The sequence below is a fragment of the Pseudorca crassidens genome, chromosome 15, assembly GCF_039906515.1.
Source record: "Pseudorca crassidens isolate mPseCra1 chromosome 15, mPseCra1.hap1, whole genome shotgun sequence".
NCBI classification, from domain to species: Eukaryota; Metazoa; Chordata; class Mammalia; order Artiodactyla; family Delphinidae; genus Pseudorca; species Pseudorca crassidens.
The window spans coordinates 9,894,623-9,917,550 of record NC_090310.1 but is presented as its reverse complement, the minus strand read 5'-3'; the positions used below and the strand labels follow the sequence as shown (position 1 = coordinate 9,917,550).

Here is a 22,928-nt window from a genome sequence, read left to right as displayed (position 1 = left end):
GTGGAGAGCCCTGGCAGGTCCTGGGGCCACTGGCATGTGGCAGAAAGAGGACAAGTTTGGGTGGGGCATACCCAGCTCGTGGTTCCGGCTTCTTGCGTCTTTCTAGGAGGAAGCAGAGTCTGGAAGGCTGGGACAGGGCCTTCCCTCCCAGCTCTGGGCACCGGGCTAACCCAGAGGGCTGGCAGAAGCTCCTGAACCATTTGGATTGTGTACTTAGCTGATTCAGGACTCAGTTCCTCCAAGCTGCAGGCTTCCTGCTGGACCTTGGCTGGACCCCGTGGTCACCCTGACTCCTCTATGCCCCAGCACTTGCATCCAATTGACCTCCAAGTCCTGTTGGCTGCCCTCCCTGTTATTCTCCACCTGGCTCAAACCCTGCCAGCTCTCGCTGGAACAACTACAAGAGCCTCCCACATGGCCTCCAGCTTCTCTCTCCTCTGAAGCTTCCTGGCTGCTGGAAGTGGACCCTTCCAAAATGCAGATCTGGTCTTGGTTCTCCCCTGGTACTCCGTGCTGTGGCTCTCACCACCATACCCCATCACCTTTACCCGGACCACAAGGTCTTCCACCAGGGCCAGGGAGAACAGGATGCAACGTGCAAGGCTGGGCCAGCAGAACCCAGGCTGCATTTCTGCCCCCGCCCACCTCTCGATCACAGCACCATGTGCAGGCAGCAGCCTTCTGGGAACACACCCACCTATCCGTCACACTTCCAGCCGCTCTCCTTGAGTCCTCTGCTCCAGTGACTCCTTGTTCCTGGAACTTCCAGGTTCTCAGTCCGGGCCTCCCTGCCTTTGCACGTGCGGCTCTCCCCCGCTTTGTGCCACCGTCCTGCGCCAGCCCTCCCCGCTTTGTCCCACCAACTCCTAATGTGCTTCTAGGACCATTTCCTGATTCTGCACTAGGTAAGGGCGCCCTGCCTTCCCCACCAGGACTGAATGAGCGGCCACTGGGTGCCAGGCCTGGACTACCGCCAGGCCCTTTTGACTTGTCTTTCTGCCTCCTGTCTCATCCTTTCCTTCACCTTTCCACCTGCCACCAAAGAGGTCTTTCTGAGAAGCAGCTGTGACCCATCACTCTGCTTCAGTACCCAGAACTCTGTCAAAAACCCACCCCAGGTGCTGGCTTCGGCAGCTCATACACTAAAATCGGAACGATACAGAGATTAGCATGGCCCCTGGGCAAGGATGACACGCAAATTTGTGAAGCATTCCATATTTTTAAGAGAAAAACAAATACCGTATGCTAACACATATATATGGAATCTTAAAAAAAAAAAATGGTTCTGAAGAACCTAGGGGCAGGACAGGAATAAAGACGCAGACGTATAGAATGGACTTGAGGACATGGGGAGAGGGAAGGTAAGCTGGGATGAAGTGAGAGAGTGGCATGGACATATATATGCTACCAAATGTAAATAGATAGCTAGTGGGAAGCAGCTGCATAGCACAGGGAGATGAGCTCCGTGCTTTGTGACCACCTAGAGGGGTGGGATAGGGAGGGTGGGATAGGGAGGGTGGGAGGGTGGGAGGGAGATGCAAGAGGGGGGAGATATGAGGGTATATGTATATGTATAGCTGTTCACTTTGTTGTACAGCAGAAACTAACATACCATTGCAAAGCAATTATACTCCAATAAAGATGTTAAAGAAAAACACACACAAAAAAACCCACCCCAGCCCTCCAGGCCCAACCCAAAGCCCCTTCGCCAAGATGCCTTCCCTCCAGCTATGGAAATTCCATACTTGCTTATCATACTTGACTTAAATATATATATATATATATATATATATATATATATATATTTATTTATTTATTTATTTATTTGGTTGCATCAGGTCTTAGTTGCGACAGGCAGGCTCCTTAGTTGCAGCTCACTGGCTCCTTTGTTGCGGCATGTGGGCTCCTTAGTTGTGGCATGTGGGACCTAGTTCCTGGACCAGGGATCAAACCCAGGCCCCCTGCATTGGGAGCTCGGAATCTTAATCGCTGTGCCACCAGGGAAGTCCCCATACTTGACTTTTCTGACTTCACCTGAGTTACTGGGGCAAGGACAAGACGGCCCCTTACCACACTGAACGCTCCTTGAGGCCAGGGGGGTCAGCCTAGCACTTTGCCTTCCGTGGTGCCGCATCCTGAGGTCATGTGACCCCAGCAGCAGCCAAATGAGTGAAGTCTGTACCCAGGGCCTCGCGGTCAGGGCCACCGCCTCTGCTTTGGCAAGGACGGAGGGCCCGGGCAGGCCACCTGAGCTGGGTTTCCTGACCTCGTTCCAGTGATAGCTGCAGCCACAAATTCCAAGAGAGAACACACAACAGGAACAAAGGCAATGTTTTTTTTTTTTACTTATTTAAAAAGGCCTTGCCGGCAGGAATATAGTGTAAAAATCATTGGAAAAACTAAAAGGCATCGATACATATCCGAATATACACTTTGTACATAAATTACATTTCCTTTAGTCTTTCTGAGTGAGGTCCTGATTCAGCACTGAGGTCTAGTAATTCAGAGGTCCCGGGAGCTGCACGTTCAGGCCGGCATAGTCCACCATGTACATTGGCCATTGCTAGAAAGAGGGGGACAGAGAGCCCGGGTTAGGACTCCGGGTGACGTGGAGAGCATACCAGAACACTCAGCGCTGCTTTCTGAAGGGCTTCCTCAGATGCTATTTATTTTGAGGCCATGGAATGCCCAGAGACGGGACGTGACCTGTCTAAGGTCACGCAGTTCACCAGTGGCCATGGGGCCTGGGCTGGAGTCTTCTGACCTATTCCCACCTGTGTCCCGGGGGCTAGCCATGTGAGCAGACATGTGGGGAGGGAATTGGGGATTGGCTCAGAACTGCTGGTCACCACCATCAACTCAGCCCCCTCCAGGCCTCAGGCCCCAAAGCAGCTGTCCTGTCTCTCTGGGTGGTGCGAGGGGCTAGGGACCCTCTGTGAGCACCCTGGCAGGAACAGAGGCAAAGCCTGAGCTTTGGGGTTTAGCAGGAAGGGGTCCAAGGATAAACAAATCCTAAAGTCATTTTCAACTGTCTTCCAATATTCTCCCCATTTGGACTCAGGATTTCAAAGCTAATATTTTGAAATCAGAAAGAACCCTCAAGTGTGTGCCCTTAATGAGGTTTTCCTCGTGGGTAGGAGAGAAAAATCCAGCCACATGGCAGAACAGGTGGCGCTTTGGAGGTGGGGTCTCCATCCACCACTGACCAGCCATGAGGCCACAGAGTCTTGTGGCCTCTGACCCTGGTTTTCCTTGTCTACGTAACTGCAGGGAACACCTCACAGGGCTGTGGCTCAGAGCATGTGATGGGAGCGCAGAGGTTAGTCTAGCATCTGATTGCCCCGGGAACCCAGGAGTCTGCTTGAGGTCCTGCCGAGTGGGTGGTCAGGTCCCTTCCCTCTCCTCGGCCTGAGCTTGCCCATCTGCACAGTGGGGGTGTGAACTCCTTCCCCGGGCGCCTGTGGGCACTGATGAGAGGGGGGTGGACTGTCTCATGGGTAGGGCAGGCAGATGTGTCTGCAGACTCTACTCAGTGCCCAGCATCTCCCCGCACCCCAGACCCACGCTCTGGAGTAGACGAGCCTGCCCGAGTGCCGGCTGAAAGCCAGAGAGAAGAGCAGTCAGGTCCAGGTCTGTGCAACTTTACCACGAGTGAGATCTGGTTGGTGGATGCCACTGACTCCGGGTTAGAGGAGGAGGAAGAAGAGATGGAATTCCCTTCGGAGACCCGCTTTCTCTTGCGCTTGGGGATGCTGCTGTCTTTGGCTGGTGGGAGAAAGGGTTGCTGACGCCAGGTGCCAGGGCCACTGTGTCTTGGCCTCCTGACACCCCACGGAGAAGGCCTTGCTCTCTGGTTTGAAGTCCCCCTCTCAGCACTCAAGGCTCCCGGCCCACCAGCGGCTGAGGTCCATCTCTCCGGCCTCCTTCCCTAAGCAGCCCCGCGCCCCACTCGCCCACCTTCCTGCTCCCGCTCACCTGTCTGCTTTGCTAACGATAGAGCCTCCTCCCCCAGGTGGGTCTCCCCAGCAGGTTTCCTTATACCCTCCTCAGACCATGTAGCCTGCGGGCTCTCGGCCTCCCCAGAACTCCCAGACTCTGAGCCACACAGACTTAAGTCTTAAGGGGAGTCAGTTAGTGGCCAACGAGCCTTCATTCTGTCACAAGTAAAATGTAAGATCCTGCAGGCTTGCTGGGAGAGTCACATGAGCTAATGTGCCTGGTCCCCAGTAAATAGTCAGAAACTGAGAATTGGTATGAGTATTGTTGCTACTGTTACCGCTGATGTGTGATGACCCAGATCTGATTTGCTGTGAATGATGACAGGTCACAGGTACTAGTAGACAGGCAGTGTCCCAATGGAAAGAAACCCTGGTTTAGAGCCAGAAGTCCTAAGTTCAAACTCCACTGCTGCCACCTACTAGCTGTGTGACCCTGGTAAATTGATTAACCTCTCTGAGCCAAAAGGGGACAACTGTGATATGAGACTCAAAGGAGATTATGTGTATGAAAGAGCCTAGTACCAAGCCCAGCACACAGCAGGCCTAGCACGGGTCGTGTTGCTGCTGAATTCAATTCATGTGAATATGTAAGACTTATCAAAAAGATCTGCAGCTGTATATTGGGAAATTCCCTGGCGGTCCAGTGGTTAGGACTCTGCACTTCCACCGCAGGGGACCGGGTTCCATCCCTGGTCGGGGAACTAAGATCCCCGAATTCTCAAGGCCAAAAAAAAGAAAAAAACAGAAAACGATTTGCTGCTGTGATGCACAGGTGGGGACTGGGCTCGACTGAGTGGACGGACAGGTGACTGACACAGCCCACCAGAAGGGTCTTAATGACACAGCACGAGGGCAGGCTGGGCCCAGGGGGCAATTGTTCGTTCAGCTGCTGAAGCAAAACCAGAGCCTGGCATCTGGGATGTGGTGTAAAGACCCCGGGAAACAGGAGGCTCTGGAGGCAGGAGGAGCCCAGGTTGCGAGCCAGGGAGGAGGAGTTTTTGTAGGAGGCTTCACATGCCAACAAGTCAGAGGCGCTGGCCCAGCGCTGTGGACCCTAAAGATGGCCATGGGCGGGGGGTGGATGTAAGTGACAGCATCCAGTCTCTGACCATTTGTCCCAAACTCTCCTCCCTGAGGCCTCCATGGAGCCTTCTGCGTGTGTGCCTTTGACTTGGGAGCAGCTCCCAAACCTAGTCACCTCCCTACCATGAGTGCCTAGTGCCGTGCCCGTGGCATCAGCACATGCTAGAAGGACGTGGCTGCTGGTTGCCTGTGCCACCCCAGGCTGTGGTGTCCCAGGGGAACTGGGACCACCTGGATTTGGGCCATCTTGGGTCTCAGGCTGGGGTGGGGCCACCTCGCTGAATTCCATCACTGTCCCCGTTAAGCAGCCGCGCTGGGGCCTGCAGTCCACGGTGGCCTGTGGTTCAGATGGACGGTCCGGACACCAGGTTCTAGGCGGCCGCCAACTCACTATATGGCCTTGGCAAGTCCCTTCCCCTCCCTGGGCCTCAGTTTCCCAGAGGTACCATGAGAGGTGGGACGAGATGGGTGTTTCTTAATCAGAGGTGCACCTCCCAATCCCCAGGGCTCCATCCTCTCGAGCTCTGTGGCACGCCTGCTTAATCAGAATCCCAGAGTTTCCCAGGTTCTTGCGCCCTGAGAGGTTCCAGAAGACCAGGGTCTGGTGCAGGTGCTGCCCTGCAAATGCAGGCAGAATCTAGGGGGCCCAGCCAGCCTCCGGCAGCGCCCGCCTGCCTCACCCCTGCCGACCCCAGTCACCCCTCCTCCCCTCCCCAGGTGACTTCCGCCATCCTACCTGACGCCCCCTCTTGCTGGTTCCAGCCTGTCCCTCACCCTCTCTAGCAGATCTGACACCCTCTCTAGCTGATCCTCTCTAGCTGATCTGGCCCTCTGTGGCAGGGCCTCTCTGAAGGGTGCCTGCAGGCTTCCTGTCCTTCCAGCACCTGGGGATACTGGCGCTGCAGAGGGAGGTCTCAGGCTCCCTGGGGAGGTACTGGGCAGGGGGACTACACTTCCCTCTATTGCGTGCCACTTGGCCCAGATCTGTCCATAGACTCTGGTCCCTGAGAGGCAGAAGGGTGGGCTTTTTTTTTTTTTTTTTCCCAGCCACACCGCGTGGCTTGTGGGATCTCAGTTCCCTGACCAGGGATTGAACCCGTGCCCCCTGTAGTGGAAGCTCAGAGTCCTAACCACTGGACTGCCAGGGATTTCCCAAGGATGGCCTCTTTAGCCTCTGACTTACCTGGCACCTTGGCATCATTGCAGATTTCTGCAAAAGGCCTGAAAAAGAGAAAGATGAGGTGGCAGTTAGAAAATGAGGTTTCCCCTCCTCCTTCTCACCTGCTCCCTGAGTCTGGGCGACATCTCTTGTGAGATGACATGAGATGAGATGCCGCCACTGCTGGAACATTAGCCAGGTAAGACCCGGATGAAAACGGTCAGCATCCCCGCCCAGAGCAGGCGCGTGATCGCCAGTCTCGGGACCTGGTTTCCTCTAGAGAGCGAGGGTGTCATCTGACCAAGTAATCAAAAGTGTGTGCCTAGATTTATGTAAATGGATATTTGAGACAGTAGTGTAACTTAATACATCTTTTACTTTTTATTTTATTGATTATTTTACTTGCAGTGTTATTATATGAACCACCCCCCACAAATCAGACGTAACCTAAATGTCCATCAGTAGAGGACATTATGGTCCATCTAAGCAGTCGTTAAAGGGAGTTATCATGGAAATGGATAATGGTCAAATACACGCAAGATAGCCAGCGAGGAAACAGCAAGTTTTACTTACTGTCTACAGATAAATACTGTTTGATCTCAGTTTCATTTTTCAAAATATATATCTAACAGGCATTAAAAGAGAAGTGGAAACAGCAAGTTTTACTTACTGTCTACAGATAAATACTGTTTGATCTCAGTTTCATTTTTCAAAATATATATCTAGCAGGCATTAAAAGAGAAGTGGAAACGTTGAAGGAAAACCCCAGAATGTCTTTGGTGGTTCTCTGTGGAACGTATGCCTACAGGGTGTGGGGTGGGCATTTTCTCCTATTTTCCAGAAGTTACTTCAGGGAGTGGACTGTAGTTGGGAAGGAAGGGAAACCTCTACTTTTCATTTGAGACCCCTCTGAATAATTTGATTTTTTTGACACATGCAAATACTATTTTAATTTTAAAACATGGAGTATAAAATTGAAAAGAAAATATGGGTAGAGGAAAAACTAAGAAAGAAATGCACCATCAGGGACTTCCCTGGTGGTCCAGCGGTTAAGACTCTGTGCTCCTGATGCAAGGGACCCGGGTTCGATCCCTGGTCAAGGAACTAGATCCCACATGCCGCAACTAAAGATCCTGCATGCCGCAACGAAGACCCGGTGCAGCCAATAAATAAATAAATAAATATTATTTAAAAAAAAAAAAGCACCACCAGTGTTAACTCTGAACAGGAGTGTTATGGGTTATCTTCCTCGTTTTTTCTACTTTTTGTATTTTCCCAAGTTTGCTGTGTGTATTGTTTCTAAATCAGAAAATAATCAAATAAACTACAATATTTTTAAAAAAACACTATAAGGATATATAGTAAAATACAGACAGTGGTTGTCTCTGGGGGTACTGAATTACTGTTATTTTCTAAATACAGTAAAATGGGTAAACATGAGGGGAATAGTAAAAAAAAAAAAAAAATCAAATTTAATTAAAATCCAAAAAGTAAACCAACACCCATGAATGCTGAGGCCTGTGTTTCAGTTGAAAGGGGTTGTAATCAGGACATCCGGGGCTACAGACTGAATGCTAGTGTCCCCGAAAAGTTCAAATGTTGAAACCTAATCCCCAATGTGATGGTATTTGTTGGTGGGGTCTTTGGGAGGTGATTAGGTCAGGAGGGTGGAGCCCTCGAGAACAGGATTAGTGCCCTTATTAGAGGCCCCAGATTGCTCCCTTGTCCCTTCCACCATGTGAGGACACAGTGAAAAGAGGGCCATCTGTGAACCAGGAAGAGCCTCACCAGATGCCAAATCTGCTGGCACCTTGATCTTGGACTTCCCAGCCTCCAGAATGGTGAGAAATAAACTTCTTTTGTTTAAGCTACCCGGTCTGTGGTATTTTGTTACAGCAGCCCGAATGGACTAAGCTACCTGGGTCTAGAGCCCAGCTGACCCACTGTGACTTACACTGTCCCTTTCCTCACCAGTTTCCTGATCTTTAAGATGAGAGTGTTAAGCTAGTCCATCTCCTGGATTCTGTGCAAGTGAAAGGTCCCTCTCTCTCCTTTTCTCTCTGTCTCTCTCTCTGACTCCTGGCTGGGCCTGCTTTGGGCGTTCCCCTCCCAGATCCAAGCAGCACCCTCTCCCATGGCCCCCACCACCCTGCCCACCCTGACGCAGGTGCTGGGGGCACTCACTGGAGCTGGTTGATGATGACCATGCGGACGTGCTCCCGGGCCTTCAGGATCTTCTCCAGCCGGTGTATGTCATATGTGTTGGGGTTCCGGAAAGGGATGTCATCGGGCAGGCCTGTGACCTCGACAGCATCTGGGCTGTCCCGAATCAGTTTGTAAGGGACGAGCACAGGCCGGTTCAGGCCCAGGGCCTCACCTAGAGGGCACAGGGAGTCAGGGAAGATGTCCCCTGTCAAAGCCAAGCTCTGTGGGGAACGGCTGGGACCCAGCACAGCCCCACTCGGTAGCCACCGCACCACTGAGAGTTTATAAGTCAACATACACACCACTTTTTTTATTTATCCAATTAGCAAAACTAAAAATCCAGGAGGGGTGGGGGTGGGAAAGAGTGGGAGCTTGGGATTAGCAAATACAAACTAGTATATACAGGATGAATAAACAACAAGGTCCTACTGTATAGCACAGGGAACTATATTCAATACCCTGTGATAAACCAGAATGGAAAAGAATATGAAAAAGAATATATATAACTGAGTCACTTTGCTGTATAGCAGAAATAATACAACATTGTAAATCAACTATACTTCAATAAAATTTAAAAAAAAATCCATCAAATTCCCTGGCAGTTCAGTGGTCAGACTCCATGCTACCACTGAAGAGGGCATAGGTTTGATCCCTGGTCAGGGAACTAAGATTCCGCATGCCTCCAGGCTCACCCCCCCCAAAAAAAAATTCAATATCCAACACTGGCAATGAAACAGGTACTTTCACACATGCCCAGTGCAATGATTTGTTAAGTGTGCACGCCTGGACCTGACAAATGAGGACCTGATGCTGCTAAAAATCCACTCCAATTGTGTTAGAAAACATAAAAGTCCTTACTTAGGTATTTGTGGCTGAAATGACGGGATGTCTTAGATTTGTTTCAAAGTACTAAACCTATCAAAGTGTGCCTGTGGAAAGAGATGAACTAAGATTGGCAAAATGTTGGTAAGCACAGAAGCCAGGTTTGAGTTACATGGTGGGTCATTTTGTCATTCTCTCTGCTTTTGTATATGTTTGAAAACTGATTCCAAAATAAAAAGTGAAAAAGACACCACAAACCACCAGCAGAGCTGCTTCCTGTTACTCTCAAAATGAAACCCCAACTCGGAGTCCTGGCCTGCCCACCTCTCCCCACCCCGTCATCAGGACATCTTCCCACTCCAGGCCCTCCTGACTTCTCGCTGCTCCCCAGTCACCGAGCTGTTCCCTCTGCCTGGCAAGCTTCCTTCTAATGTCTGTCCCCTCCTGACATTCAAGTTCTGGCTAAAACATCCCTTCTTCCAAGGAGCTTTCTTTCTTTCTTTTTTTTTCAATTAATTAATTAATTAAGTTTATTTTTGGCTGTGTTGGGTCTTCGTTGCTGAGCATGGGCTTTCTCTAGTTGTGGCGAGTGGGGGCTACTCTTCGTTGGGGTGCGCGGGCTTCTCATTGCAGTGGCTTCTCTTTTTGCGGAGCATGGGCTCTAGGCACGCGGGCTTCAGTAGTTGTGGCACTCAGGCTCAGTAGTTGTGGCACGCGGGCTCAGGAGTTGTGGCTCACGGGCTCTAGAGCGCAGGCTCAGTAGTTGTGGTGCACAGGCTTAGTTGCTCCGTGGCATGTGGGATCTTCCCGGACCAGGGCTTGAACCCGTGTCCCCTACACTGGCAGGTGGATTCTTAACCACTGTGCCACCAGGGAAGTCCCCAAGGAGCTTTCTGGTTCACCGATCCAGACAGGCCACGGCTACCCTGTCTCACCCTTATCACACTTCTACATTTTCCTGTTTTCCTTTGTTACTCTCTGAAATTCTTTCTTTTTTTTTTAACTGTCTTTCTCTGCTACAATACAAAGTGGAGCCAATACTACTAAATTCATCACGAACAAAATGTATATAGAGCACCTAGTGCAGCCTGGCACCCAGTAATCTAGAAAATGCTCCATCAGTGGTAACCGTATTATCAACTGCACCATCCTGGGTTCCGCCCTGGCACCTGGATGCCTTCTGCACAGGACCTGGCACCTTTCATATATTCCACGGCCAGTTCCCTCCCGACACTGAGCCCCTGGACGGCGGGATCAGATGCCTTCCTCTGGAATCTCAGGGCTGAGTGTGTGTTGGGCAGACAAGCGTCTGCGTGAACAAGCACTTGGCCGTGGGGCACGGCCTCTGCCACACAGCCCAGCCCTAGAGAAACAGAAATGCTGACCATAGCCATCCCTACTGTGTGCATCACAGATCAGGGTTTTTTCCCCTTTCTTGGATGGGGAGAAAGAGGGATCAGCTCCCATCAGTCTCGGACAGGGCAACTATGTCCCCAGGGAGCGGACAGGCCAGCTGGGGGCAACTGGAGGCCAGGCTGGCTGCAGAGGGAGGGGCGCCTCCAAGGAAGGCTGCCCCCCAGGCCCTGCCCTCCCCTGCCACGCACTGACCGTATTTCTCGTTGAAGAGCTCCTTCACCTGCTCCCGGAGGATCACCTTCTCCCCAAGTCTGTTGGCATCATCTTCATCTACAAGAGGAAGATGAGGGGTCATGAGGGTTGGCACGGTCTCGGTCACTGGACCTACTCCTTCTCCCCCATGGCGGCCCAGACCCTCACCTGCTGGCGCAGACTCTCCAGGGCCCGCCCACTCCCCTGCAGCCTGTTTCTGGCCTCAGCCGTCTGTCTGTACATCCATCCACCCGCCCCACATTCTCTGAACACCTTCCCCCCGTACAGGCCCCATGTCAGGCATGGAGCACCCCGAGGAGAGGGAGGACGTGAGCCTCCTCCCAGGAACTCACAGCCTGGCAAGGGTGGCGCCCAGAAATGCGACGGGGGACACCTCCGAGGAGACGTGGGGCATGAATCGGGGTGCCTACCCCGTCCGTGCAAGTCTGGGGAGGCCCCCTGGGAGAGCAGGATGTTCAAGTGGTCTCTTGGAAGGCAGGTAGGGGTCTGTGATGAGTGGGGTGCGGGTGGGAAAAGACAGCAGGTGTAGGACTGGCCCATGTGTGGGCACTGAAGGGAGAAAGGTCACAATGTGCTGGATGCGGCTAAAGCCCGGGCCGGTGCCGGGGAGGGGGCAGTAATGGGTCCAGCAGTGTGTGCCCGCCTGACTGAGCTGGGCTCTCAGAACTCACCCTGGTTGCCTTGCAGACCAAGAGCCCCAGGCCTGTGACCAGGGAGACAGGCATGCTTTGGGGGTGTAGGGGCTGCACACCCTTCCGGCCTAGCGTCCAGGGCAGCCCTCCACGGGCACTTTCTGCTTGAACCCCGTGCTCCCCTCACTCCTCTCCTTGGCCTAGAAGAGCAGGAGGGGGGGTCAGTGGAGCCCCCCAGGGACAGGGTCGGGCTGGGTGGGAGTGGCTGGCATGGTGAAGGTCCGGGCTGCGGGGCTGGTGCCCTGGGCTGGGGAGGGAGCTGGAGTTCCAGGAAGGGCCCGGGCACCCTCGCACAGTAACCACGGGGCTGGGCCTCTGGGGTGGGGAGCCGGCAGGGAGCCAGGGCCTGGGAGGTGAGGGGCAGAGCAGACAGAATGGGTCTGTGAAGAAAAACAGCTCCTGTGTTAATCTGGAAAATCTCACAGAACTCGGTTCCATTTAGGAAGCCAAGGGCTCTGTGCCACCCAGACTGTCTGCTGCCCCCGCCTGCCCTTCACGCCCCGTCCAGCAGGCCCAGCCCTCTCCCTGCACCAGCGCCAGGGAGGGGCCTCCACTCCCAGTCCAGGGCCGCCCCTCAGGGCAGAGAGCTTCCCGCACTGCCTGGTGCCTCCTCCCCCTTCACCTGCTGTCCCTGGTCTGGTCCTGTTCTTGCCAGCGCTCCTGACTCTGGAACCTAGATCTGCCGTATCTCAGAGTTCCTGAATCTCTCTCTTCAACCACGGCCTACCAGCCACCTGGGTGCCCACGAGACACTGCAAATGTCAGGCATCCCAGATAACACCCTCCCTCCTGCATCCCCATCTTGGGGAGTGATGGCTCCCCTCGGCCACACCCCGAACTCAGCACCCCCTGGAGCCCTCCATCTTCCCATACGCCCCAACATGGCCCTTCCAAATGGTTTTCACGACCCTGGATGTGGCGAGAATCAACCTGACCCTCCTCCAGGCCAGCAGACAACTAGGACCGAGCGCTGGGCCCCAGGGCCACTTAAGAGCCTGCAGAGAGGTGGAGGACACTCTCTATCCAGCTAACCCCCTGCCCCCAGGGATTGCTCTGGTGGCCGGCATTCTGCACAGGCACGGCAGCACCACACAGGCCAGGGAAAGATCAGCCTGGATCCACCCAACGAGCGCTTGGGTGCTCTGCTGGCAGCTTTCCCAGATGCGGCCATGGTCATTGCTCACCACAGCCGAGGACACAAAGGTTCAGAGAGGTTAAGTAACCTGCCCAAGGTCACATAGCCGCTAAGTGCCAGGAATACTCTGTCTGACTCAAAAGTCCTCGTCTTTCACGCTACCATGCACTCTGGGTTTCCTGAAGTCTCAGTTTCCCATCTGTAGAAAGAAGGGTTGATCTTTAAGGTGTTTCCTCTAAATCTCTTGTTCCGTCAGCTCATAGTTCCCCGCCTCTGTCTCCTCTCAAGCCCAGGGCAGGGCCGGACTCAGTCGGTACATGACAAAAAGCCTTCTGGATTAAAAGACAGCACCTCAAAACAAACCCACCAGCTCAGGTCCCCGTAGTTGCTGGACATGGCCGTCACCTGTGCACCTCTCTGGGAGCGCAGGACTCACTCACCAACCCCACCTCCCCCTGCAGGCTCCTGCTGCACCACTGCCAGTGGGTGGAGAGAGATAAAGACAGGGCAGGCCTGGGCTGCACACTGCCCTCGCCTTTTGAGAGGCAACGCCAGGCCTCAAAGGGCCACGCCATGTCACCTCTCAGCATTTCAGCTCACTGTCTTGACACAGTATTCGTCTTGGACAAATATTTCACGAGCACCGTCCCATCTGGATGCAGTGCTGCCCTTGGGCATTTAGCAGAGTACAGAACACAGCCCCAGACGAGGCAGGGGACAGTGGGGAACACTCGGTGACCCACTGGGCTTGATAACTGTCAGTGCATGGCTCGTGGAAACATGGGGTGGGGGTGGGGACGACTCCAACCCAGCCAGGGATCAAGGAGGGCTTCCCAGAGGAGGTGACACCCATGCCACCCAAGGCCCCGTGGGACGCAGATTTATCTGCACGTTGGGGCTGCAGGCATCCCGCGGGTGCTCAACACATGTTAGGGGACATGGAAAATGTCCCCTCCCCTATGTCCTGTCTGATCTGCCGGGGAGAGCACCCCCAAACCAGGCTGCAGCTGACAGGCAGGGGTGACACCACATCACAGGGCAGCCAGCACAAAGAGCACACAGGTCAGTCCCAGGCAGCAAACTGTGGCCGCAGTTAAATGTCAGGAAAGTGGGACCTGAGTTGCCTGAGGGACGCTGGTGGCACCGGGAGGTGTCCTGAATGCCTCTGGAGTGTGGTGGGAGTTTAGGGGCCTTTTTCCGTAATACCAAGAATAATCACAGCTGCTGAGTGGACCAAGCACGTCCCATGTGCAGACTGTCAGGCCCACGACGCGCGTTACCACTGGATCCTCCCAGCTCAGTGTCGGGCCTCTGAGAGGATGCCCACGTTTCCCCACAGCTGCTCCTGGCTTCTCCCCGACCTCTTTGTTTTTACTTAATTTGGAGGAAGGGGGTTCCATTTTTCTTAGAGGACTAGTTTTTGAATGAAATAGGCCAGGTTAGCCTCTGGCGGGGGCTGGAGGGGAGAGAGGCGCTGGTCCTCCGTGTACTCAGAGGCAACCCCTCAGGTGGTGAGGGCAAAGGAGTGACGCAGTTGCTGGGAGGCTGAACCTGAACCCCAGGTGAAGAGGCCCTCCCTGTGTTCCTGCTTGAGCCCCAGCCCTCCAGCTCCATGCAGGGGGGAGGGCTGAACACGCTTGTGTCGGGGGGCCTCGGAGGTGCCCAGGACAGAGCTGGTCTCCTGTGACGTGAATCATGGCCACTCTCCTCAGCTGGCCCCTGGCTGAGCCCTGGCGAGCCCCGGTGTGGAGGAGGAAGCCCACACATCCTGCTAGCCTGCACCTCCAGCCAAGTGCGCCTGTTGGCAGGCTGCGGGCGGCTCACAGGACTCCTTCCTGACAGAGCCAGGCTCCTGCCACCACCGTCACACACCCACCGTCTGGAGAGGGGGTGGCCAGGCCTGGGGTCACCAGGGACCTCCCCAAGGATGGCTGTGGGCAGCGGCTGTCCTAGCCTAGGCTGGGGTGGGACGGTCCCGGCAGCCATCACCTCTGAGTCTGGTCTGCTTGTGGGCGAAACTAGGATCAGGAAACATGAGAACATGGGGAGGGGGGTGAGGCACAGTCACTGGGGCCCCGTGGGGCCTCGGCTGTACACCCAGTGGTCTTTCCCGGGCTCTGAGGTGCAGCCCTGTTGCCAGGAGTTAAGACCACACTCTCTGAAGCCTGACTGCCTGGTTTCAAATCTTGGCTCTGTTATTAGCTCGTGACCTTAGGCAACCACTGGATTTCCTCGTCTGGCAAGTAGCAACAGGGCTTCCCTGGTGGCGCAGTGGTTGAGAGTCCGGCTGCCAAGGGGACACGGGTTCGAGCCCTGGTCCGGGAAGATCCCACATGCCGCAGAGCGGCTGCACCTGTGCACCACAGCTGCTGAGCCTGTGCTCTGGAGCCCGTGAGCCACAACTACTGAGCCCTCGTGCCACAACTACTGAAGCCCGTGTGCCTAGAGCCCGTGCTCCGCAACAGGGGAGGCCGCCACAGTGAGAAGCCCGCTCAGCACAATGAAGAGTAGCCCCCAATCGCCGCAACTAGAGAAAGCCCGTGTGCAGCAGCGAAGACCCAACGCAGCCAAAAATTAAAAACAAAAAACACCTTAAAAAAAAAATTAGCAACAATGACCACATGGAGCTGCCGTGAGGATGAGGTGAGGACGTTATGTCCGTGCCTGGCATGGTCCACGGTCTAGTTATTACTCTTCTTCTCTGGGGGGGGTCCTGCCTGAGCTTCTCTGAACCCAGGTTGGTTGTAAGGACACCAACGGTTGCAAACATTTCAGAATGTTCTCCATTTGGAAACGTCACAGGGCTCCATGCGGAGTGTGGTGTGCCCTCAATGTACCTGCTTGAATGCCTGTAGACAGTGGGGAGAAAGGGGGTCCTCAGGGCCAGTGACAGGGAAGTTCCCTGGCCCAGCAGGTTGCAAGGCAATCTTGACTGTAACCCTAAGGCTGTGTGGTATGTGGAAAAGCACTCAACCTCCGTGATCCTCAGTTTCCACATCCCTCAAATGGGAATCCTGGCCTGTTGGGAGGGATCTAGTGATACGGTGCATAAAAACATTTAAGGTCTTATGCCATCAGTGTCAAGTTAGCATTGATGTTATTACCAGATCAGTGCCTCAGTTATCTTGTGTAGTCTCAGGAAACAAAATCTTCCATACGAAACTCTTCCAGATGATGGAGGTTTGTTCTCTTAAGTCCCTGGGTTTTTGCTTTACTCATGTGGGGGAGACCATTTTCTAAAACTCATCAAGTACCCCTCTCTTATTAAGCACATGGTTGGGGGTAGATGGAGGTCACCCTCATGACCTGACCCCAGTGCTGTCCAGAAAGTGCTGTTGAACTTGCCCTGGCTGCAGTGACCTGTCCCCCACTGCCCCAGGCTGGCATTTCTCCTGCCTTTTGCTGCTGTTTCCAGTTTTCTGGTCTCCTCTCTCTCACTACTGTCTATCTCACTACTGTGGCTCTCATCTTGTTGTTTCTAATCTGCTGTCTGTTAGCCTGAGGATTAACTGAATTTTGCCTGGGGAAAGAAAGCAACCAAGCTTATTAAACCCCAGCCATGCTATGTACACAGTTTTAGGCCAGTCAGCTCGGGGTGATGCCTGGGGTGGCCTCACAGCCCTCTCCCGGGCAAAGTACACGAGCCCTAAGCAGCCTGGCCTTTCTGCGCCTACTCTGAGGTCCCCAGCTCAGGCTGATGACTGTGTACTGACAGTCACCATCTAAAAGCAGCAAGGAATGCTGCTCAGAGGGAGAGACCGGATCTCGGGGGAAGAGCGGAGTAACTATGCCTCCTCAACCCTCTCGAAGCAGCCTCTCCTCTCTGCCAGGCTTCGGCTGGGCGATCCAGGCAGAAAGCAGACCTGGGCAGGCCTGGCTCTCAAGAGAGCAGAGGGTGGATATCCACAGGCACCCCACCTGGGCAGAACAGCTGCCTTGTGCAGGAAGCAGGGGCCGCTCAGGTGGGGGACGAGCCAAGTCCCTCTCTGGGACCCTGCGACTTGCACGATACCTCCCTTTCCCGGCACCAGAGCTTTGCCAGGATAAAAGGGTAAAACTCAGTTCATCGCTTAACCCCTTCCATGATCTGTATTTAGGGGCAGCAGGAATTCTGGGGGTTTTTTTGGCCAGGCTGCGCGGCTTGTGGCATCTTAGTTCCCCGACCAGGGATTGAACCCGGGCCCTCGGAAGTGAAAACGCCAAGTCCTAACCACTGGACCCGCAAGGAAGTCCTCCATCTGTCTTACAGACGGAGAAGCTGAGGCTCAGAGAGGGGATGGCCATGTTGCAGTGGGGTGGAAGCCCTCCCCAGGCCCATGACCTCACGTACCCAAGAGGATCTTTCGTACGTGTGCCAAAGAGAACATGCTCAAGCGTGCTAAGAGCGTTCTTAGTAACGGCAAGACCACGGAGGGAACCCAGATGGCCAAGGACAGGAGAATGGACGAGTCAATCGTGGTACAGTCACTCAGTGGAATATTACAGAGCCCTGAAAACAAACTGCTATGGCCACACGTTTCAACCTTGTGTTACGTCATGTTAAGTGACAGAAGCAAATCCCAGGCTTGTTACAACAGGACACCTTGGTTATAAAAGTTAAAAAAAAAAGGGACTTCCCTGGTGGCAAAGTGGATAAGACTCTGCACACCCAATGCAGAGGGCCTGGGTTCGATCCCCGGTTAGGGAACTAGATCCCACATGCATTCTGCAACTAAGGAGCCTGCCTGCCACAACTAAGACCTGGTGCAACTAAGTAAATAAATAATAATTTTTAGAAAGTTAAAAAAAAAGAGCAAAATGAAATAATTTTGGTTTAGGCCCGTATTATATGCAATAGACATGTTAAAAGAAATCAACCTGTGAGCAGTGATTAAATCACGGGGGACGACGGTATCAAAGACATTTTTGGGAATTTGAATACAGACTGTCTATTAGATGACAGGGAGTTAGTAAGTTTTATGAGTGTGACAACGGTATTGTGGATCTGCAAAAGAATAGCATTGTTCTGGAGAGTTGTGGGTTGTGTGTTGAAATATTTAGGCGTGAACACTCAAGATGTCTGCAACTTATTTTGAATGGAGAAAGAGGCAGAGACAGAAATCAATGGGGCGGGGTCTGTGCCTGTGGGAGAGACAGAGAGGAACAGAGGGAGGGAGAGAGGGAAAGAATTTGGCAAATGTTAAGAATTAATGACTCCAGCGACTTCCCTCGTGGTCCAGCTGTTGGGACTCCGCGCTCCCAATGCAGGGGGCCTGGGTTCGATCCCTGGTCGGGGAACTAGATCCCACATGCATGCCGCAACTAAAGATCCTGTGTGCCGCAGTGAAGATCCCGAGTGCCACAACTAAGACCTGGTACAGCCAAATAAATAAATATTTTTTAAAAAAGGAAAGTATTAATGACTCCAGGGAATTCCCTGGTGGTCCAATGGTTAGGACTCGGCATTTTCACTGCTAAGGGCCTGCCTAGGTTCAACCCCTAGTCCGGGAAATAAGATCCCGAATGTCTGGGTTTCCCGGGCGGCACAGTGGTTAAGAATCCGCCTGCCAAAGCAGGGGACATGGGTTCGAGCCCTGGTCCAGGAAGATCCCACATGCTGCGGAGCAACTAAGCCCGCGCCCCACAACTACTGAGCCTGTGCTCTAGAGCCCGGGGGCCACAGCTACTGAGCCTGCGTGCCGCAACTATTGAAGCCCACGCATCTAGAGCCCGTGCTCTGCAACAAGAGGGGCCACCACAATGAGAAGCCCATGCACCGCAACGAAGAGTAGCCCCCGCTCGCCCCAACTAGAGAAAGCCCGCGTGCAGCAACGAAGACCCAACGCAGCCAAAAATAAAAAACAAATAAATTTATAAAAAAAAAAAGATCCCGAATGTCGCATGGTGAAGCCAAAAAATAAAAAAAATAAAAAAACAAAATAATAAAATAAAATAAAAAATAAATAAAAAAATAAAAAGAAGAAAGAAGAATTAACACACACAAACACAAAAAGAGAATTAATGAATCCTGACAAAGAATATATAGCCAGGGATTCTTTTTTTTTTTCCTATTCTTTTTCCTATTCTTCTACTATTCTTTTTTTTTTCCTGCAGTTTTGCAATTTTGAAGGGAAAGAAACCAAGAGAATGACACACATAAAATTCAGAATATTTGTTCTGGGGAGAGAGGCAGACAGGATGAGGGAGAGCACGTAGGTGGAAGTACGTTATTGGTTCTGTTCTGATTCTTAGACGGGTGGCGGGTTCATGGGCGTTCACCATAGTATTTATTAACGAGTGAGCAAACAAATATGTGGGAATACGAATGAAAGAATAAAAATAAATGAATGCTAAATGCAGTGCGGTATCCTGGACTGGATTCTGGAATGTGAAAACGACATCCGTGGAAAAACTGAAGAAATCTAAATAAAACCTACAGCTTAGTTAATCGCACAGCACCAATCGATGTTAACTTCTTAGTTTTGACAAATGGACCATGGTTATGCCAGATGTTAACATCCCACACGGGTCAGACGGTATGTGGGAACTCTGTGCTATCTTTGCAACTTTTTGTAAATTAAAAATCACTTCAAAATAAAAAGTTACAACCATCAATCAATTGATGATTACATGCAGGGATTGATGGCAGAGTGGGTTATGAGCCAGGGATCATGACGGATCTGATCAGTGCATGGGGTTCACTGGGGAGGGGGACAGGGGAGGGAAGAAAGCAAGCCTTCTCCCCCAGAGTTCCCTCGAGCTGGGCTCTGTGCCCCCATGAATCCATCTCCCTTCCCTGGGATGGAGGTGCATGGTGGGTGGACCACAACCTGCCTGGGCAGGTGATCCAGGTTCCTCCCTGGAGCCCAGCTGTCTGACCTTCAGCTGACCCACTGCACACAGGAGCCTGGAACAATGGCCAACAGAGAGCTGTCTGGCTGGGGCCTCTCCTGTTGGGGCTCCAGGCCGTTTCACTGCCCTCCCAGCTGCCAGACACTGGGATGCAAATCCTCCATTTGCTGACGATACGTGCCCACCAGAGACCATGCCTGGTGACGTACACAGTGATGCTCTTTATTCCTCACGACAAACCTGACCTCTAGGTGTTACGATCCCCATTTTACACGTAAGGAAACCGAGGCTCAGAGGAGTCAAGGTGCCTGTTCCCAGCCACCAAGGCCGCATGGTTTGCGATGGGTGGCGCTGAGGCTCAAACCCAGGTCTCTCTGAGCCCTGGGTGCTGCTTTCCCATCCGAGAACAGCCCAGTACCTCCTCAGAGGGCTTTCTCAAACTCTCCTGCAGCTCTGTGCTCGAACCTGCAAACCTGGCTGGGCGGAGCAAGTGCCAGGTTTTCTTGTGGGCGTCTGTCTTGGACGGACGGTCCTGGGAGCAGACATGCCCGTGGCCCTTCCCAAGGGAAATCGTGTCCTTCCCTCTCCTCTCCCCTTCCCTCCTCCATGGTCCCAAGGCCGAACTGTGGCCATGACTGGCCAGGTACGGAATGCCACACACTAACTGTGATGAGCAGGACATCGGCTCCCAGCCTGGGCGAGGTGGGCAGATGGAGGCAGCGGAGCGCACAGGCGAGGGAGGGCTCTGCTGCCTCACGCGGGGAGCGGGTACCAATCCCGATCCTCGTGCTGTACAGCAAACTCTGCAGCCAACGACCCGAGAACAGATGCTTCCTGTGGGCTGAGCGTGCAGTCTGTTTGCACGTGTTCAGGACTACAGCCCCAGCACCCGCAATAACACCCGACACATCACAAGCGCTCGATAAATAACCGTCTGAGAAATTAAGCTCCTGCGTGCCAGGCACTCTTCTTAGATCTTTGCATGGCTTCCTTCACTTAATCATTCTGACAACTTACGAAGTTGGTCCTAGGAGTGTCTGCATCCTACAGACGAGGAGACTGAGGCACACAGGGGAAGCCGCATGCCCCGGGTTACACAGTGAGTTAGAGGGAGATCCGGGATTCACCCCAGCCCGCTGACCACCTGGCAGTACAGTCTCGTTCTGTTGTGGCTGGGAGGACAGAGCAGGAGCGTCCGACTCAGTCGCTGCACACGGGGAGGGAAGAGATCTTCCTTCTGCTCCATCCATGCTGCTGTTTCTTCTCACTGTCTCTGCACCCGCAACCCCCAAACCCATGTTTCCGCCTGCTTCCTCGAGCACCTTTGATTCTGCACATCCCGGGCCGGCTTCTCCAGGTCCCCTCAAACCTGTCCCTCCTCCCTTCTCGTGGGTCCCTGGCTCCAACCTCCCACACGGTCGCTCAGGAGAGAAACCTCGGCTGCGTAGTGGCTCCCAAAGCTGTCCATGCCCTAATCCCCGGAGCCGGTGACTATGTTTCTTTACGTGGCAGAAGGGACTTTGCTGGTGTGTTTAAGTTAAGGATCTTGAGGTGGCCAGGTTATCCTGGGTTATTTGAGTGGACCCTAAATGTAATCACAAGGGTCCTTGTAAGGAGGCAAGGTCAAAAGCAGAGGGAGAGGGGACAACAGAGGTTGGACGGATGCGTTTTGAAGATGCAGGAGGGGCTGCAAGCCAAGGAACGCAGGCGGTGTCTAGAAGATGGAAAAGACAAGGAAACAGATTCTCCCTTGGAGCCTTGGGAAGGAACCCACTCTGCGGACACCGTGACTAGCCCCGTGAGACTCATTTCGGACTTCTTAGCTCTACAACTGTAAGGAGATAAACCTGTGTTGCTTTCAGCCACCGAGTGGGTAATTTGTTACAGCAGCCGACGAAACCCCTCTGTGCCCCCTTGTCTCCATCCAACAATCCAGGTGGGTCTTCTCACCTGCCCTCCCCGAATTCATCCTCTGCTTTGCAAGCCACTCAGATTTTTCTAAACAGTCTATCCGCCCATGTCCTTCCTTCGCTTTAAACTCGCTGAGGGCTCTCTGTTGTCTGTGAGGCAAATCCATCCTCCTTTCCCCGGCGAAGGAGATCCTCTGCTGGTACCAGAGAAGTGGTTTTCACCCAGCCCTGCCACTCTCCAGGTCCCCACCCAAGAGGGCGTGCAGAACCTGCTGTTTCACGGAACAGACAGTGGAAACCTGGGGCTCCCCTACTTCGCGCAACGGAGGGGAAACCTCCTCCCGCTTGCCTTGGGTGGCATCTATAATCCTGCACAGTGGGCCTGTGGCCTGCTGAGAAGCCATCGTGGCTCAGGGCCTGACCCCTGACATCCCTGCAAGATGTCAGCCGCGTCTCTGGGCCGTGGGAGGCTCACGGCCACAAGGGGAGAAGGGCCTCCCCCAGGGAGAACGGGGTTCTTCCACTCAGCCCCAGGACACCACCCACTCCTGGCCCCTCCCAGTTTTTTCCTTACCCACAAAGGCTGAAGGCACCAGGGCCCTGGTCCTCTGATTCCGCTCACTCCCAAAGATCTCATTCTGTTAGGGCTTTAAATACCAGCGATTTGCTTGCGATTCCCCAAATTATACCTCAAGCCTGGACCACTCCCTGGACGCGCCCCCCGCCCCCACTCTACATGCAACAGCGCCTGGATAATACCCCGGGCTTAACACGCCACAAACATGCCTGAGACTCCCCCGCACCCCCGGCCAGCTCTTCCTGCATCTTCCTCGTCTCAGCTACCTACCCGCACCTCCATCCTTCCAGAAGCTCAGCCCCAATCCCTGAGGTCAAACTCGACTCCTCTCTCTCTCACAGCCCACATCAGCAAATTGTCAGCTTCAGCTACGAACTCTGCCCAGAGTCAAGGACTTGCCACCACTGCTGCCACTACTGGGCCTCACCTGCTTTGCCAGGACCAACTCCCTACATCGTCCCCTGCTGCCGCCCTGTGTGTCCTCACCCAGCAGCCAGAAGGATCCTGTTAGATCCTAGACGGGATTCTGTCTCTCCTCTGCTCGGAAGCCTGCCCTGGCTCCCAGCTCCCTCGGAACAAGGGTCAGCGTCTTGATCCAGCGTCCACAGTCGGCCTTCTCTCCCATTTCCATCTCATCTCCTACCAGGTCCTCCACCCGACCTGGCCTCCCACACTGGCAGGGGACCTCAGGGCCTTTGCAGTCTGTACTCGGCCTGCCAGGCTCTTCTCTATGCCCTCCTGGCTCACTACTGCCGCCTCCAGGCCTGTGCTCACCAGCCTTCCCTGGCCGCCCCACACCTAGGGTTGTAACTTCTCAGCACTCACACCTGGTACCCTTTACCCTTCGCACATGGTCTGTTCTCTGCATCCACACCAGAACGCAAGTT

General features: G+C 53.6%; 1 protein-coding gene and 1 non-coding gene across 7 annotated transcripts in view; one reads left to right on the top strand and one right to left on the bottom strand.

The window, feature by feature from the left end:
* Positions 1 to 1,118: 1,118 nt before the first annotated feature.
* On the top strand, positions 1,119 to 1,222 carry LOC137208277 (U6 spliceosomal RNA). The gene has a single exon (XR_010935590.1). It is a non-coding gene; the product is annotated as a U6 spliceosomal RNA (small nuclear RNA).
* Positions 1,223 to 1,843: 621 nt separating this feature from the next.
* GTF2IRD1 (GTF2I repeat domain containing 1) overlaps positions 1,844 to 22,928 on the bottom strand; it is a 112,029-nt gene continuing 90,944 nt past the window's right edge. For 3 of the 6 annotated variants that reach the window (XM_067705935.1, XM_067705936.1, XM_067705939.1), the window contains 5 exons: positions 10,876 to 10,953; positions 8,425 to 8,617; positions 6,265 to 6,302; positions 3,647 to 3,765; positions 1,845 to 2,563 (listed from right to left, as the gene is read on the bottom strand). In XM_067705935.1, coding sequence (XP_067562036.1) covers positions 2,495 to 2,563; positions 3,647 to 3,765; positions 6,265 to 6,302; positions 8,425 to 8,617; positions 10,876 to 10,953 — 497 coding nt within the window. In that variant the 3' untranslated portion in view covers positions 1,845 to 2,494. The other 3 variants (XM_067705938.1, XM_067705937.1, XM_067705934.1) reach the window with 3 other exon arrangements.